The sequence below is a fragment of the Semicossyphus pulcher genome, unplaced genomic scaffold (genome assembly GCF_022749685.1).
Source record: "Semicossyphus pulcher isolate SPU_LCO1_2020_fin unplaced genomic scaffold, fSemPul1.0.p SCAF_15, whole genome shotgun sequence".
NCBI lineage: Eukaryota > Metazoa > Chordata > Actinopteri > Labriformes > Labridae > Semicossyphus > Semicossyphus pulcher.
The window spans coordinates 17,918,716-17,938,626 of record NW_027211659.1 but is presented as its reverse complement, the minus strand read 5'-3'; the positions used below and the strand labels follow the sequence as shown (position 1 = coordinate 17,938,626).

The following is a 19,911-nucleotide window of genomic DNA, read 5'->3' as shown; positions in this document are numbered from 1 at the left end:
CTTCTGCTGGTACGCAGCTATCTGCCAGGAAGTAGGAATTATATTTTTTGTGGCGACAAGCGGAAAAGGGAAATACAGCTTTTCCTTAAGTAACTGTTTACTTGAATTGCAAAAGGTTACTCGTTACAACAAAAAAGTAATCTGAGTACTCTAACAGATTAGTTTCTAACGCGTCACCCAAACACTGTTTATAACAGAGAAGACCGTAAAAGTCATCTGTAACATTAAATGTAATGCATATCAGGGAATATGCACAGAACAACATTGTCAGCTATTATAGTGAAAAATAAATGTTAGTTGAATAAAATATCTTGCAAAAGTTAGGATGGTCAGTTTTAAGTATTTTAGCTCAAAGAAAAACCACTTAACAGCGAATAATCTTTCTCAAAGTGCACAAACAACAGATGTCTCTGTGTCTGCATCTCTTCCTCTGCACTCTCTTTACCCTCGACCATATTTCTTGTCAGCTAATTTACTCTCTTTTTCAGTCTGCCACCCTGTTCTCTGCTCTTTTGATCCTCACTCAATCATCTTCTAATACTCTGCTTCTCACTTTCTATCTTCTATCAATCTCTTCTTTTTCTCCGTTACTTCATCAGTCTCTGTCCAGCTGTTCTCCTGTTCTCCACATTCAAAACGCCTCTCTCTCTCTTCCTCTCCGTTTAACTTCCTAATCTCTCATTTCACTTCTCCGTTCACTTAACCTTCCACATCTTGCAGCTGTCACTTGTCTTCCATCTGCCTCTGGTTCTTTGTTATTCCTTCTGACCCAGTCACCTACTTATGGAAGCACCCAGTGTTCCCTTGAGCAAGGCAGTACTCAGGGGATTACACCTTTTGACTGATATTATTGAGAAAAATCAGCTTGGTTAGCATGTACTGTATACTAAAAAAGGAAGGAACCACTGATTTTCTTTAGGCATGTTGTAGCCTAAGTGAGTCTACTGAAATATATTGCTTTGTGCAAGCAAAACCTAAAGCCCCATGCACAGAGCGCTGAGGTAGGTTTTACGGAAGGTTGTCTTCTGTCTGACTGCTGCTGAAAAAAAGCCCATTATGGTGGATGAGAACTTCCCTGTACTCAAGCCGACTTTATTTTTATTATTATTGTTATTATTTGACCAGATAACAGTTGCTAGTTCCTAAAAACCTGCAAATGCAACCATAATTTCCTTCCACTATTTTTCTCTTTCTCCAAATATGAGGGGTTTCATTCCGGGCCAAGACCCTCCCCTGCTGTTAATCCGTCTGCTTTATAATCCTCCACACTGTGTCACTGCATGTCTGTTTGTTATATAGATTGATGCTTGTGCATACATCAGATGAGCTGCACTGTATGAATCACAAAATATTGAAAAGGTTATGCCTGACAGAAAATTACCACAGGCCATAGCTTCTCTACGCGACACATGCATGAAGTACTGGTGTGTGTGTGTGTGTGTGTTGGTGTGTGTGTGTGTGTGTGTGTGTTCCTAAAGCAGCCCATCATAGGCACAACAAATCAGATACTAACTTCACACAAAGCATTTACCAAAGAGGCCATCTGCATTTTAATGACTAAGTATAATTTGTCTATGGCTAGCCTGCATTATTACAGGAGACTCTTGATATTCCTCACAACACATAGAAATGCACATTTCTGTGTCATTTCTGCTGATGGCAACGCTATGCTAATGTGTGAATTTTCTGTGCACCTTTCCAAACAAGCCCGTATGTGCAAAAGTATTTGTATGTATGCATATCACTGTGGTCGCAGAAAAACTGATCCCTGCAGCACGCAACTTTTCCTTTTCTTAAGTCGGTTTGCATGCTTATCTGTGAGTTGAGTGAATATGCTGACCTTATGCACACTTTTTAAAAACTGCTGAACTTTTGTAAATTATTAACAATACAAATTCTTTCTTGAAACAATACGCCTGGCTGAGGGACCTGATGCCTCCTACAGTCGCATGTTGTAGCTGCTGTTTGCTGTTAGTGTTTGCAAGACTGAAACATAATATGGAAAAATTAATAAAAATAACTGATTTCTGGTTTAAAAAAAACATTTTTAACTAGATGAACTAAAAGTTATTAACATTTGTTGTAGCATTGTAAACACTGCTAAAATATAACTTCAACTGCAGAAACAACCATTTATCATTGTAAGTTGTTGGTATAAAGCAGGCAATAGTGACAGTCTTTTCCCACTACATTTCATGTCCGTTAATTTCCCAATTCTTACCTGCTGCTGAGCAAGGACAACCCAGCCAAATTACTTCTTGAGATGGATGGTTTTTGCAATACATTTATTTTGCAAAATGATGCTCGAGTTTATGGCTTATGGTGTTTGTAAAACTTATTGCCCCAAACCAAAATAATCATATGTTAAGCTTAACTGAAAAGACACAATATTTCAAAGATCTTGAAAGAACAATTTTCTAACTGACATAAGTAATCATCACAGTGTGAGCTATTTGTTTGCCAGGAACATCCTCCTCCATCACCAACTGTCAGAACTGTTCCTATACACATTTTAATCTCCCCCTCAGTAACGGAGCCTTTAAAATTAGCACCTAGTTGAGGTGTGAAAATAATGGTGTGTATACTTAAAAAGCTTAAGGTTGTAGATGTGAAGAAGTTTAGCATATGCATTCGAGATTCTACTATACATTCTTATTTAAAGCAGAATGCAGAATTAATTGGCGATTATTTAATAATCTAATATAAGACACAAACGAAAATATTACTACAAAAACATAAAATAAGTAGTCTATGAAGAGAGATGCAACAACCACTGAGCATTTCACACTTTCACACATTTTGAATCTGAAAGTTTTCTCCCTAGAGTTTCACCATGTAAGACTTGTATAAGAAACGTTGTATAACGCTTGCAGTTTGGCTAGGTTAGGGCACCAAAATCCCAAAGCAAGCCTAAAGGGACGATCATGTATCCTTGCACACTGCTTTAAGCAGGCTACACTTTACTGTATGTTGTAGCAATGTTTAAGGTTGTATATAGTTATATCTTCTGGCAACTTTTCTTGGTTTTATTCTAAAGCTTAGAAGGTGAGTGGTTTATCAGGTTCCACTGATGCTAGCATCCAAGAGCAGAATTAACAAAGTAAACCTGGTATGTACCTAACTTAAAAATGACAAAGTTCAAAGGGTGTGTCCATTTATTAATTGCTACGAAGAAGAGGCTACCTAGTGTGCTAACAGGTAACAACATACATATATCAAGTACTGTACTTATATTATGTACTTTACTTTTACTTTTTTCTTTTAATACTACTTTATAAACAATATAAACTCAAGAACAAATATTGCCTTTTGTACTCCCCTACCCCTATTTATTAGACCGAGTGTGAGTCTGTTTCTATGTAATGAATACTTTTTTCCTTTTGATACCTAAGTACATTTAGCTGATAATAGTTTTTTTTAAAACTTTACTTATGTACCATTTAGTATGCAATATATGGATGTGAATGTATTTCAACCATGCCACTTGTTACAAAAAGCAGAGATTGTGCTGTGAAACATTTACAAATACTTTAAACCACAAACAAGAACCACAAGCACATGGTATGTATATAATTACATACATCAAATGGCACATTAATGAAACTGATCATTGCTTGTCTGAGGAGAGTCTAGTTTCTGCCGGTGACAGCAGTAAAAAAAAAACATGATTGGGCTGCTTATCACTGGCTGATGGCCAGGAATCTGCCTCTTCCCTTGAGCATTTTAAAGAGCTGCAGCTGGGTATATTAGTGATGAAAAGGGTCTTGTGTACAGCTTGGGGACTTGCCACTATGTGCTAAACTGGGCCTTCTAATGAAATAAAAAGGCTGTGCGTAACATTGAGTTACCTGTAAAGGCTTGAGCCGTCCCCAGTGACATAAAATAATGCATTTAATGTGTTTTGACTATATAGGAAAATGTATTTCTCCCAGACTCCCAAAGCGCCATGGGGATGGAGAGAAGGAGAGAAAGAAGAAGAGGAAAAAACAAACATGTTTGAAAAAAGGAGAGAGAGAAGGAGGAGAACAAACAACCAATAGAAAAAAGGCAAGAGAGAATAGTCAAGGGAGAAAAGGAGAGGGAGGAGGTAGAAAACAGAAAACACAGTGTTTGCAAATCACAAATTAAAAGCATAAGCGTTCCACACAACAAACCATGTCCCAGAGGAAATTTGGGCCTTTCAGCATAAAAACCTTATTTAGAGCAGGAAGGTAGGTAGAGACAACCTCACACTGGCCTCTTGCCATCTTTCCCAGCAGCAGATAAGGATGCAAAACTAGAAATACTACAGGAACATTAAATATAATGTCATTCTGGGTTAACTCGATGCCTGCTTTTCTCGACCCACTGCATCAGTAAATATCGTGTACTGTAAATTTGCAGGCTCAAAGTTGAAGAGTACCCAAAGCCGATGGTCCACATCTACACTTATATCCCCTTTTTAACATTAACAACTATTTTGAACTGTATCAAACTATTGCATCCATACATTAAAACACTGTAGGCTTATTAAATTACTGTGGTAGTGAATTTTAGAGAACAACTCGTGCCTTGGAAGTACACTTCAAGGATAAAGAGTAGCAAACTTTAAATGAGTCAAACTAATAACTAATGGTTGCAGTTATTGCAGTTATACAGCTGAAAGTAGATGAGAGTGCACGTGTCCTCTAAACTTGATTGAAATAATCATTTCTTCCAGAATTATTGTTGACCTACAGCCGATGAACGTGGTTAACAATTAAGAGAAAAAAGCATCCCATTTAAAAAGTAATGAAAAAGCTTTTTCTATCTCATCTTAAAATCCACAACTTGGTAAGGTGCAGGTGAAATTTGCAGGAATTGAAATTAAAGGTGCCCTGTGGATTTTTCTTGTAAACAAAGTTTGTCTGTTTTTATATCTGACATGTTGAATGTATTTGCATCTACAGTGTGTTCACTGTCAAGCAGTCCTATTCTTTCCAGTCTTTTCTGGCACTTTGTAGTGTTTACAATTGCATTGCTGCCACCTCCCAGACAACATTTGTACATGTGCAATAAAACAGGGACACACTCATAAAAAACTTTGCCCCCTGCAGCTACTACTAGTCAAAAACTCCCAAGGGGTTTTCATGAGATGAAATCCAACATGGGAAGCCATATGGTTGCACCAAAATAATCAAGTGCCCCTGGCTCATGGACAAACTTCCATCTGATTTCTCAGAGAAGTATATGGCGTGTGCTTAAAAGTCAATGAAGGTGTGGCCATTAAATAGCATGTTATCCAGCTGAATAGAACTGAATTACAGAGAGGTAGCGAATTATTTGTGATCATAACTGGAATGTCTGCATAAATCCCATTTATCACATTCAGTGGGACATATCATTTTCGTCTAATTACATATGATAAATAAGTTATCAAACACATATCGACACCTTAGCATACAGTAGCATGTACAGCTCACACCGCTAGTCAGTGAGCAAAATTAGTAGTCATTAATAAATACTCCATAAATTAATGGCTCATAAGACTAACCTCAGCTTTAAATTAATTTTCATACATTCAATTATTGCAGCACTGCCATGTGTTAAGGGAGTTATCAGTGTGATGTTCAAGGATAGTGGAAGTGGGTGTAATGCAAAAGACCATGTTTTTAAATTTAATAAAGCAGAATCCACCTTTAAATAGCAAAGTGTATCAAAACAACATACAAGAAACAAAATAAATAATACATACTCACCACCCTGATCAGTGCTGACGGTGATCATGGCTACCGGGCGAGGAAAGGAGCTCAGGTCTGACACACCATTAAGGGACTCAATCTCAAAGGTGTAGTTGGCGTGTGCTGAGAAGTCCATGACAGTGACGGTGGCATTGGTCAGGCCTAACGGTCGTGGTAGGAAACGAAGGTCCTCCTCGCAGAGGTGGCACTGGCCCGGCTCTGGGCCACAGCGTCTGCACAGGACGTTGTAGGTGAGATCCCTGCGGCCCCCGGTGTCACTGGGAGGTGACCACTCCAGCATTAGACAGGTGTCGTTCAGGTTAAAAATCAAGTTGCGGGGAGGGGATGGAGGGCCTGTCAGTAGAAGAAAGATGATTTTAGCTGATACAAAGTTAAGAAGATAGACAATTAGCTCAGCAGGGGGAGATTATTTCTCAGCTGAGGATTCCTGGTGGCAACAGCACAGTCATGTTTGGTTGTTGGGCTTGACTTTGAATCGTACAGAACAGATTACCTAAGGTTATGGGCTTAGGAATTCAGAGATAAAAATCGTGCATGTCCAAGCATTGACTTAGTGGCTTTCAATAAAATCTTCTCACACTTATACTAAAGCTGGGGGTCATGACGTCTCTTCCATCAGTTCAATTTAGAAGCCTGGCCAAATTTGATGAAAGCTCAATAATTAATATATTTTCTTACATGTTTTGAATCTATTCTTTTATGGTTGACAATATGACAATTCTTGAACTTCTGCTTTTCCGTGCTGTCAATGTCCCTACATCCAAAATCAGACGTTGTCACATGGCCAATGATCTTTAAGCCTGCCTTACAGACCTAGTATTCTGCAAAACAAAAGCTTTACATTCAAACATTATCCACAGAATCTCCAGACCTTTATGTATCTTAATGAACCAGCTTGTTTAACTCATTCAGCGGCAGCATTACGTCACCAGGGGATCCTGTCCTATTTCCAGTCCTTATATGGGCTCAACCTCATTGAAGACTAAAACAAAATAAAATTCACTGTTGTCAAATTTGAGCTAAATTTTGAGAAACTTCAAGAAATCAAGGTATTTCTTTATTTTATCGAAACTGCTAAAAAAAACATTATAGGGGAGAAGATATAATACAATAGCACTTACAGGAATAAAAACACAGGACCTAAACATGATCCCTGAGGTACACCATTACAAGCTTAGACTGAGTTCTAAATGATTTCCACATAAAATAAAAAGTCTGTATATGTTTAGTGAAATAATTTCCCTGAAAATCAATAGCTGTATTTCACACAGGTAGATTGCACTATAAATTTTGTATGACAACATATAACATTATATTGCCCTAGCACATAACTCTTCATCATTCTTTCCTTTGCATTAAACATGCAGTTATTTCACACATTTCGTTTTGTTGAGTGCTCCCAAGATGTGTGTGTGTTTGTGTGTCATGGGTAAGTATTGTGCTATAGCAGGCAGCCAGCTGTCAACAGGGTGGAGTTAAAAGACCTGAGGGATTTGAACACTCCCGTCCTGCCAACCTCACTGTCTGCCTAGACAATGGTATGCTTCCTGCTGCTTCGCCATCCCTCCATCCCTCTTCCTCTCTACCTTTGCTAAAATCTCAGCAGACACAAAAGCCCCTCCTACTTCTCCTCCACTTCTGTCAGTGGATGTCCATTCTCTCTCCCTTTATATCTTTCTGCTTCTATCGGCCATTATCTAACCTCCTCCATTCTCTCCATCGAGGAGAATCTACCCACCTCCCCTCCTGCAGAGCAAACCCACTGCCATCAATCAGCTCCTATTCTCCTCTAGGGGGAGATTGGTATCAGCACCCTCCTTCCTTTCTCTCTTCACTGTCTACTCCATCCAGCATTTACACTTTCTCGCCACCTTTATCTCTCCTCCTGTGACATCCTCTCTTTATTGCTCTCTACCTTTGTCTTCCCCCCAGGCCCTCAGCCTTTAATCTCCATTTCTTTTTTTCTAACTCAGACATCAAGCAAATAGTTTATGCTCTGGCCTACAAGCTCCTGATTAAAATACATTATGTGAGTAAACACAGAACTCACAGCTTGTTAGAATAGATGTAGTCCACTCCTCTGAGTTTGCTGTGTTGTAGTCTTTCAGTGTTTACTTGGGAACAAAAGTGGCCTTGAAGATTTACAATGCCTATTGCCTGGAAGATTTAGTTAAACAACTAGCAACAACTGTTGAGGGCCCTTGAACAAGGCACTTTTATCACTATGTTTTGTGTTGAGCATGGTGCTATTTGTTGAAGGTTGGCATTTCAGTTAATTTTCTTTATATTTATACCCTATCTGAAATTCACTTAAGTTCACTTAAATCTAGCCACCCATTCAGATTATAGTTGTGGCTCTTTGTTGGTGTTATATGTTATGCACCAATCAGCCATAACATTATGACCACCTACTTGGTGTTGTGTAGGTCCCCCTTTTGCTACCAAAACAGCCCTGACTAGTCAAGGCATGGACTCCGCTAGACCTCTGAATGTGAGCTGAGGTATCTGGAAAGGACTTGTTTGTCCAGCACATCCCACAGATGCTTGATTGGATGGAGATCTGGGGAATTTGGAGGCCAAGTCAACACCTTGAGCTTGTGTTGTGTTCCTCAAACCATTCCTGAACCGTTTTTGCAGTGTGGCAGGGTGCCTTATCCTGCTGAAAGAGGCCACTACCATTAGGAAATACTGTTTCTATGAAGGGGTGTCTGCAACAATGTTTAGGTAGGTGGTACCCGTCAAAGTAACATGTACATGAATGGCAGGACCCAATGTTTCCTAGCAGAACACAGAGTATCACACTGCCTCCGCCAGCTTGCCTTCTTCACATAGTGCATCCTGGTGCCATCTCTTCCCCAGGTAAGCGAAGCACACACACCAGACCATCCACATGACAAAATGTGATTAATTATACCAGGCCACCTTCTTTCATTGCTCCGTGGTCCAGTTCTGATGCTCACGTGTCCATTGTAGGTGCTTTTGGCGGTGGACAGGGGTCAGTATGAGCACCTGGACTAGACTGCGGCTAAGCAGCCCCATACGCAAGACACTGCAATACACTGTGTGTTCTGACACCTTTCTATCAGAACCAGCATACATTTTTTCAGCAACTTGAGCTACAGTAGCTCTTTTGTATTATCGGACCACCGATGAACCTGTCGCGACATCACCTCTTTTCCTCCCTTGGAGCACTTGCACTGACCACTGCTGACCAGGAACGCCCCCCCCAAGAGCTGCAGTCGTCCAGCCATCACAATTTGGCCCTTGTCAAAGTTGCTTAAATCCTAGCGCTTGCCCCTTTTTCCTGCATCCAACACAACAACTTCAAGGATAAAATGTTCACTTGCTGCCTAACATATCCCACCCACTGACAGGTGTCATTGTAATAAGATAATCAATGTTATTCACTTGACCTGTCAGTGGTCATAATGTTATGGCTGATCGGAGTATGTAAAGACTGTTAATCTGTTCATTCTGAAATCATTTTTGTCATTATGTTGTTTTTGTAGTTGGCATATCTTTACCTTTATTATCAGTAATGTACTGTTTTTACTTTTGTTGCACTGGACAGCCTGCATGTACAGTATAAAAGCATGGGTTTCTGAGAGCAGTATCAAAGTGTTGTGTCATCTGCACTACATTTTGGTATGAAAATATTGTACGCAGAGCAAAGCCTCTCTCAATATTTCTCTGCAAACAGTGCATCTTGCAGGGAACTGTAAACTCCCTGCTTCCACACAATGATTTGGCTTTGTCTCGCCATAAGAGACAAATACATTCTTCCACCCTGCAGAGCTCTCAGACGTGGCCCCCGTCTATCTAAGTGACAGCTAAATGGCTTTTTAATTAAAGGGGAATTAGTCCAGTTAAACTGTAATTTAATGCAAATATGAAGTCGTAATGACAGTCAGTGAATCATCAATGAAGACCAGGCAGCTGAACAAAAGCCTTGTAATTCATCCAGAGACTCTCTAATGTACAGTTTCACACCAGATAAGTCCTAAAGACGAGACCGGAGTTACAGCTGGGGCAGATTCAGAGAGAACACTGGACGCAAAGCAATAACATACTGTCAACTATATAAGTACAAAATCTCTATAAACTTTGCAGTGACTCTCATCATCAAAAACCCTGTACCTCTATGTGGCCATGTGTCAAATGGGTAATAGTTAATAAGTTAATATCTGCTTGCTGTAATACTCACGTGTACAAGCCATAGTTGGAGGATCCTTTTCAGCCCTGAAGAAGCCCTTCTCACAGCGGCAGATAGCAGCCCCTTCTCCATAGCTGAAGCTGTGTGGAGGACACTTTGAACACTTGATGTTTCCAGCATATGCCTTGTAGAAGCCTGGGTGGCAAGCTAGGGGCGACAGAGAGACAATTTGACAAGATATGAGCAAACTGAGGCCATGTTATAGGCACACAGATAAAAGTACACATATAAACACTGTAATGGTTCTCTACACATCAGGAGATATGCTGTGAAACCATTAATGACATACAGTGTATTACTTGTTAAGAGCAGCAATGCCTTTAACAATAATATCTGATTCATTGGCGTTGCCTGTTGTTAGTCGATAATCAATATGAATAAATATAAATTAAGCTAACAATGTCAGGTTTTTATCTGGTAAAACAATGTCCCATACCATGAAATATGTAAAGATTAGTTAAAAAACGGTTTTCTTTTCACATATGGAGAATGATGCAGTAAGATTCATGGAACTATAATGACACCACCTGTTCTAGTTTACACGGAAACAAAGGAATTTAACAGACACACAAAAACAAGGATATTCATGATTTTTTTTTAAAAATATATATTTTTTAAAGACCCTCTCTATAGTGAATATCAAGTTTTCAACCTTGCAAACATCTCCATGTGGTGTTTCTCATGTGCTACAAGACATATCAGGGACATAAGCAGTCATCGCCATGGCTGGGCCTGTCTGCTTTTAAACTGCAGCGTACCAAGGACAGGCTGAACAACACGTTTTCAGATTCGCAGGTTTGAGACATCAGAAACCTAAGGAGCCAATCCCGTTAATGGACGGGGTAACACTATGCATATCATTGAGTGCAACCTAGGGCAACCACTTTGCAGATGCGCAAGCCAGCTGTATCGTGATTTTTTTCTCACTACTGACTACTAATGTTAATGTTACTACTACTAATTACTAAATCTCAAGTTAGTTAGCAAGTTTCAACAAGTTGCCACTAAATGATGGTAGAGACATGTCAGCTGTAATTTTATGAAAGGAGAAACGTTAGACACAATTTATTATTTCAAGCAGAACACTTTATATGTCAACTCTCAACTAGAAAAAAAGCAGTGGCAATGCAGCCCCATTTTTACCCACTTTCACTGATTGAAAGAAAAAAAAGGTTAACCCTAAAGATACTTCTTATGACTACTTGGATGCCTAGTCTCTCTTGTATTATGTAATTTTAGCAGTAAAGAACGTTGTTTTGTGTTGATGTGAATAGATTTTTTTTTATTCTGGGTTTCCAATATTCCAAGGCTTCAACAGAAAAACAACCTGGTGTCACAGAAACAGGAAAAGATACAGAATGGAAAAGAAACCACAGGCGTCAATTAAGGATAGAAATATGTTATTTCTGTCAGAAACGTTACGTAAATGCTTTTGCATGAAATAGTGCAATTAAAAGACGAACAATAATACTGTGAAATAGGCCTTTTCACTGAAAATGTAACAAATTGAAAGGCAAGGTTGCTTCTAGTAAAATGAATGACAGCTTAATAGCTGGCTCACTGGGACACTTGAACAGAACAGAGGGTATTCATTATTATTAGTTACACCAGCGCTCTCCTTCTATGAAAAAACAAAAAGGCCTATCACTTAAAACATAATTAAGTTATTATGGTACTGAATATACAAATACATGTGAAGAGAAAAGAGACGAAGTGCTGCTGGGTCTTTCTTAATCACATACAGGTGCTCTTTAGATACTTCAGGATTGCTGTGAAGAGGTCATTGCAAGGTTAAAAAAAAAGCCAATCAAAAATGTAAAAATTGACCTGTCCTTCCAAAAACAATCATAGACACTCAGTAGGATTCATATAGAATTAATGAACCTTTATTTAACATGGTAGAATACACTTAAAAAATAGCCTACGAGTTGCAACCAACCAGTTGGTTCCACATTTATTTATTGAGTTTACATTTTCACCTATGCAATGACCCCTTCAGAGTTGAATTAAATACTAATTAATGTGAACTGAAAATTGACACAATCTAAATACAGAACACTTTTAATTTGGAAAAAGGAATCTACATTTTGGCATACATGTTCAGACTGCACATTATTCTGCACCTGGCTATGTACAGTAATAGTAGAATCTCTACATGATGCTGAAACGAATTCTGATAAACTCGCAGTAAAGTATTTTAAGTCAACAGCATAATTTGACCAGACCAGGGGTGGATCCAGACTTTTTTGACTGGGGTGGCCCAACTGGGGCACTGACTTATGGAGGGGATATGCATTTATTGAATAGCACGGATAAATAGCATTTATTTACCCTTTCTATCTCCACTTGCACTGAGTGGCAACATATAAATCTTTCTGTAAATTCTGTAAGGCCTCAAAAAGAAGACGCATGTCCAGAGTAACAATTTAAAGTATTATCAAGAGAAAATATGCCACATAGAAATGCAAAGAAAGATGCGAGCAGCCTGTTGTAAGAGCCCAAATAGTTGATTTTGCGCCTCTGACAAGGCAAATAGACAATCATAGTTTAGGATTTTGAGTTGGAACCTGGGGTGGCCAGTCAGATTTCAAGGAGGCCCCAGGCCACCACTCTGGATCCGCCCCTGGACCAGACGACAGATTATATTTCACAGACAAGAATGAAGACAAAAGCATATTATCTTATTTTTAAAACAACAATAGTTTCGTTGTAGAAGACATTTGAGCCTGGCTTTGACAATTTTTTTAACCTTAAACCTTAATTCAGACAGATTTTGACACAGCGTCCTGGTATATGATGGCTCACTGTTACACTGTCCTGACTTACTGAGAATAGATACAAATGTAGTGAAAGATGTGTGAAGTGTTACTATTACAGTGATTTTTTCTTACTATAAGAAGGAAAAATGTCGACTGTGAAAGGGATCTATTCAAAATATTACAAAACAGTCTCTGCATAGAGCAGACAAAGAAAATTCACCAAACAACTCCCTGTTCTTTTTCTTCACAGAGAGAAGGGTTTTAAACACCTCAGTGTGGTGCATGAAAAATGTTGCCAAAATTTGATCTAAGCTAACACTAACACCAGAACTTATTCATGCATCGTGAGTTCCGTACTGCTAAAGCATAACAATTCTGCCTTTCTTGGCTGAAGGAGAAGAATGAATTCCTTTTTCAAAATATTTTAATTGAGTTTGGTGATATACGTTTGAAATTGAAATCATGACACCAACAGACTCCAGCATGAACTAAATCATAAAGTAAATCCCCTCATTACAAGAACAGAAAAAATGGACTGTAAGCTGGCAATAATTTGCAGAAGTCAGAAAATAAGAGACAGACTGCTCAGACTTTTAAATAGTATTTCTCAACCCCCAAAGCACTTCTGTGTCAAAAGTCTCCTGCCTGGTTAGATCTCCATTGCTGCCAGTTGTCACCAAGCACATCGATTTAACAAGGTAACTCAAGCTGAGCCATTTGAAGGGATTCACCTTGAAGCAGCTAGCGCGTTTGTGTGCCTCCATTGCTGCCTGTGATAAATGGAGTTGTAGGGAGGACAAGAAAGCGCCTGAAACCACGACTGCTCTGATCAAATGGGGACAATTAGGACAGATGGAAAGAGGTTAGTGCACACATACACACACACGCACACGCGCACACGCACACACACACACACACACACACACACACACACACACACACACACACACACACACGCACACACACAAACACTAGTGTCATGGAACTGAATTATCTTTTTGGTGTTGTGTATGGAAATTGTAAAAAAGAATAATTGATATTGTTCGCTAACTTTTAAATTGATTGTATCAATCACAGTGGAAATGGCCCACCGTGTGTTAGAACATGATCTTATGGGATATATTGGTCAGGTTCTGTACAAAAATGTATTTAAAAATAAGAATATTACTTTTAATTCTTTATCTCAGTAGAATATCTTTGTGTCCTTTTACTGAAAATGACTTTAAACGTGTCCTTAAAAAAAACAAAAAACTGAATATTGACCCTTAATAACAATGATGTAAATTTCAAAATATTCAAATTATATTGGCCCTTAGAAATTTTACACACACCCACACACACACAGGCATGCTACACACACACACACTCATGCACACCCACCCACCCACACACACACACACACACACACACACACAGACACGCACACATACACAGACAAGAGGCTATCTGTATCAGTATGATAAGTAGCACCCCCTATGGCGTACCAAGGCTGCCTCCATCATTAACCTCTGATACCGCCATGTCCTTGAGTCAAAAACCGTCAGTCAACTCCCCCACCCCAGCAGACCCTGTTTTAGACTCTGTCAACCTAATGATGCCTCCGTCCGACCTTCGCTGAACTGAGGGGATGTTCCTTTACGAACCTCGCAGTGTCCTGCTGCAATCTGTCGGGCCAGGCTCTGTTCCAAGGCCACAGTGGAGCTGTACAATGGCTGACCATGCATCACCCAAGGATGGACACACACACATACTGGCAAGAAGGTTAGCACACACATGCTGGAATACACACACACACACACACCAGTGGACATGGCAACAGCAGTGACAAACAGCAGATTGAAGTGAACTAGACAGCTTGTCAAACGTGACCGAAGTCTGGAGGTTTTGGCTGGAAAAAAGACAAAATGGCCTTAAAGTGAAAGTGTCGAAAAGCACTTCTGATCCATCACGGATGATGATTTTCTCCTTATAAACAAGCACACACAGGCTTATCTGTGCTGTATGTATACTGCTGCATTGGTTACATTAAACCTCTATTATGAACCCTTTTGAATATGTTTGATTTTTCGCAGATGATAAATAAAGAGCTAAACATTGAGAGAACACATTGTACTGTATGTTTTCCCTGTGCAGTCATTAAATATGTAAATATAAAATGATGTATTAACGGGGCAAAAAATCATTTTTTATTGCCATGTGTGAAGGGATACTATAGGAACTGAAAAATTGAGACCTTCCCCAACTTCCTCCATTGCCCCTAACAGCCTGTGGGCTGATTTTTATGTAAAGCACTCAGGAAGCTTTTTCTGCCAAAGAAGACAATGTGATGTACTATATGCGCATTCGCGAGTACCTCTGCCTAGAGCTCATTCTCCGCCACTACAGTCAACGAGACAACGCAAGCTGTGAAATGAAGATGGATAATGCCAATAAACGACCAGCAACCAAAACAACACCAACACAAAGTATATACAAGAATAAAAAACAAAAAAAGCTTTAGTGAAGCCTGTCTGGCCAAACAGGAATGTGACCGACGTCAGGGGGTACAGTCAACATTGGCAGGGCATGTGAATCATGGAGAGACCTTCGATTGGTTTTGGGGATCAAAACAGACTCACAACTGGCTTTCTTGCTACACGTTGTTAGCTTGTTGTTAGCTCTGTAGTAAGTAAAAGTTATTGTTGTCATAGAAACAAAACCCGCGTGCAACATTTTTTCCTCTCACCGGGCGCAGCGTTTTTTTCTCTCACAGCACAAGTGCTTCATCCCAGAGCTCTCTCCTGCCGCTCTGCCCTGCCTGGCTAATGCTTGTGATTATTTGCTGGTTTGCCTGCGTAATTTGCCGTTTGGTTACAAAGCACAATGCCAGAGTCACGCAGTGTATTTATGTTAGAGCTAGTTGGCTAACCTTAGCATGCTCGCTAACGTTATGACTACCAAAGTACTATCTGAGTGTGTATGTCAGTTATCTAGCTTGACAAATAACTTTAGCCAGCTTTACATTGATTGTATCACTCACAGTGGAAATGGCCCGCCGTGTGTCAGAATCAGATCTTATGGGATACATTGGTCAGGTTCTGTACAAAAATTTATTTAAAAATAAGAATATTACTTTTGCAAACAAGCAAACATTAGCTTCTCTGCTATCGCAGACGATTTGCCAATTAGGCAACGTAGCAAAATACCATTGAGTGGAAAACATCAGCTAACTCATGCAGACTCCCGGGGATCTGGCTGTTAATTGATTAATTTTCACTTTGGTTACGAAGCACAATGCCAGAAGAGTGACAGAGGATATCCAGGCCAAGTATCCTTTTGTATGTGCTGATTCTTGATAACAGTGCAAATAGCTACTTGAGATGGAAGTTGGACTGGAGAGACGACCAAAGACTATTGCCAATGGGTTCCAGGAATGCATTGTGGACAATAGGTTCTACCTCTTTTGATTGACACACACAGTTTTACTGCAAACAAAAAATGATAGTTGACAAACTTATATTTTCAGAGATTGTGTCAGTAGCAATGTGTGAAGGTTTAAATGTATACTGTACACACTTTTGAAGCAAGCAGACTAGAGCTGCATGACAGGGAATGAGAGAATAGCATCCTGACCCACTGGCCTTTGGGACTCTGATCTAACTGTGGGTCTGCTGCCCAAGGTTAATGAGACCTGGAAGTCATCCAGAACATCTTCAAGCTCGGGCTCAAAGCCCGGAGCTGGGCCCTGACACCCAGAGGCAGCAGACTGCGTGGTAAAGCATGCTACTTCATACTTACTCGACCTGAAAAACACAAGAGCAACTGGCAGGAAGAACATGCATGGGGAGTAGGCCTGTCTGTCTCTTTACTGTCTATTGTGTTCCATAGGACCATCTGCTGGAACTCCTACTTGATTTGCTTCTCTGATTGGCTAAATAAACAGATTGGTTAGCTAAGTAGTGGCCCTTTTGTTTGTAGTAGTTGGACACTTAGGTGGACAGCATTCTTTATTGTTTTTAAGATACTTGTCTACAGGACTTATCGTGGGATGGTTTACACAACGGCATGTAAAACCTATATGAAAAATGCCTCCACCAAGCCTCCAGACAGGTTCTTACCACCCTTGGTTTACCTTCTGTGGAAAATTTAAACCCAATGTACAGAGGAAGCACAGTTGGCAATTGCGCTTTCAATGAGTTCTGTCTGCTGCCAACTTTAAAGCCAATCAAGCCAAGCAACATGGCCAATGAACCAATGTGGAAGCTGTGATGATGCAATCGCGTTTTACCTGTAACTACTATCTTTACCCAGCCTTGACCAAATGTTTGGGCTGTCTGACCCTAATCAAACTGTACATATCATTTGTTTACCATATTAATACTATCTTTACCTTTACTTACATTATATTGAGATAACATTGGTAATATACATATATAAGGTTGGCGATGAAAAACATACAACTATGAGTGGACAATTACACCATTCAATCTGGCTTTAACTTCACACATATTGGAACCTGCATATGTGAGCGTTGCGTGTGCATGTATAAATGACTCTGTTGCTCTTTGCAGTGCATAGCCGATGATGGCGGGCTCCTCTCCCGGTGGTCAGCGAAGAAGAACAATTCCAAGAGGAGCACAATTCTGCAGCATTTACTTGCAGAACCACATCAACAAATGTTGCAGAATAGTTCAGCTCTTGAAATCAAAGGCAGCGTGGTGAGGCGGCGATGCAAAGGATGAGGTCGTTGCAGAGATGGTGGCGTTATAGGCGGGATGCAGCCTGAAACGTATTGCATATGGGGAAAAAATGGAAGACTATTTTCAGTTTCATTCCAGGCAGATATTACCCTCCTCAGTGTCCCTTCTGTGAAAACTATGAAACAATAAAAATAAAAGCCTTATTTCTTTTTCTTTGTAACGACACAGTACACAGCATGTCCACACATATTGTGCATATTAGCAGAATAGTAGCGCCAAGTCCTTTTTCATCCTCCATACATAATAATATACATCATACTCCATCAAGGGAAAATGACAACCTTGTTTGCCTTGCTCATGCAACATGATATTCAGGTTTGCTTCCAAACAAAACAAAAAGGCCTGCCAATATCAGGGAGATAAACAGTATTGAGTTCTCCTCTGTCTGTGCGCCAACAACCCTGGTCTGTGTTCTCTCATAGAACTACAATGTACCTATCTGTAATTCAATATGCAGTTCCTACTAACACTCGAAATGATGAGAAGTCACACCTCTATTTCAGCTTCTCATAAAAAGCGGCAGCGGTGGCACTCTGGAACCTACGTTTCATAGTTGTGAAAGTAATCAGACACAACTCTCTAACACTCAAACTGAAAAGCCCTCTCCTCTCCTCTGTGTTAGTCCGTCTGTCTAACTCATCAGCCTTCCTCCCTCTCTTCATTAGCTGAAAGCAGTGAGCGCTATCACTGATTTGCACTCGAGGATTAGTGCTCCTCTCTAGCACGTCCCTGCTGAAGTGTTGAGGATGGTGTTTGCTCAAACACTGACAGAAGGTGACGGAGGAAAGAAGGCTTATTGGTGTGAGAGTGTCGGCAAGTTATTAATATTTTAAAATGACTAATCTCTTTATTTTATTTATTTACTATATTGGATCTTTGCCAGAATAGTTAAAATCAAAATCCTGCGAGTCAGTATCATCATCTTGCTAAGCTACCTTCAGCTATTGCAGGCACTGGACATTCTATGTCTATCCAATCTGCCCTATTTTTATGCTCTATATGATTTCCTTTTGTTTTATTATTGCCATACAGGGTTATTTCCCTTCATAGTTGATTATGTTGTCTATGTGATGAATGTATTTGTTATTAATGTTTGTTAGGCACACCCTTCCTTCACACCATGTGCACATGTTTGCACGCCCTCACCAGCATAAACAGGCTTGTCCTTTCAACCCCACGGTTGTAACCCCGCTTGTATTCACTCTCTCCTACTTGCTACCTGATTTTAATCTCAATCCTGACATTTAGGGATCATCGTGTCTGGTGGCTTTCCAAAGCAGCATGTTTACAAGATAAAGGGAGGCTGACTCTTCACTGAGCTTGAGAGGATTTCTCTCCACTTAGCACAGGCAAACAAACTATTGTGTGGATTTAGATCTTCTTCCCACCCTTGAGTAAATTTAACGTCACAATCATTTGAAGTTCCTCTGTTGCATAGATTCTGTTCTTCAGTTTGATTAGACTTGTAATTTAAAGCATGGCCGTTTATTGCGTTGAATCAGGCTTTTATAACATACAATGGCTGGAGATTCATTATTGGTGATCACAGGTAATAGAGGTAATACGCTCTTTTAATGTAGGCCATTTTTGTTTGTAGGAAAAAAAAAACAATGCTATTAACAAAGATAATTTGAGCTAATTATCAATTTCATTGACAACATGCAGAGCGGGGCTGGGAGAGACATTACACTTAGAGAGCTATTTAGCATCATGAAATCGCTGCTTCACTGCTTAAAGGTGCGGTAAGTGATTCTGATGAAAGTTTGTGCATATTTGAACTCAACAGCAAAACAAACAGACACACCCCACCCTTCACCGGCCTTTTAAAAGCTCCGCCCCCTGTTTATTCATGGCAGGGCATAGCCAGGGAAATTACTCTAACAACTGACTAATTACAAGCAAGTTAACAGAATATAGACACATTTTCTTTTAGAACAAACAGCCCATCAACCAGCATGTGTCTCACATCATCGTTACAAAAACATCATCTCATATTAACACCAGACAATTTGGTTTTACCAGAATGAAACAGAATTTGTTTCTGGTGAGACATGAAAGGCATTAGACATTTCTAAACACTACACTCACTACACTACACAGGACGATTAATTACAGCAACAACAGAGACACCTGGCATCAAAAGAAAGTGTTATGTCTCATATTATTGGTCATATTGAACAAAACATTAAAAATTGCAATGGTGTCCTTCAGCGTGGTAAAATGTATCAGTTATCTGCATATGATATCCTTAAAGGAGATAATGGGGAACAATGACTGACAGAGAAACAGAGGAACGATGTAATTAACAACCATACAATGTGATGAAGATGAAAACACAAAAAAGGGAGGAGAATAAGAGCCAGTTTTCTCAGAGAACAGTGCTGGATGGGCTTATTCAGGGGCAGCCATCGCTTATATATCAGTGACATTATCAGAGACAAGATCTTTTTATGGACTCAACAGAGGTCAGCCTCACTGAT

The 19,911-nt window shown here is 39.8% G+C and overlaps 1 protein-coding gene across 1 annotated transcript in view; it reads right to left on the bottom strand.

Moving 5' to 3' along the window:
• epha6 (eph receptor A6) overlaps window positions 1-19,911 on the bottom strand; it is a 172,339-nt gene that overhangs the window by 72,593 nt on the left and 79,835 nt on the right. Inside the window, exons 4-5 of the mRNA XM_069663594.1 lie at window positions 9,925-10,080; window positions 5,718-6,053 (exon numbers count right to left, since the gene is read on the bottom strand). Of these exons, the coding sequence (XP_069519695.1) occupies window positions 5,718-6,053; window positions 9,925-10,080 (492 nt within the window). The remainder of the gene's footprint in view (window positions 1-5,717; window positions 6,054-9,924; window positions 10,081-19,911) is intronic.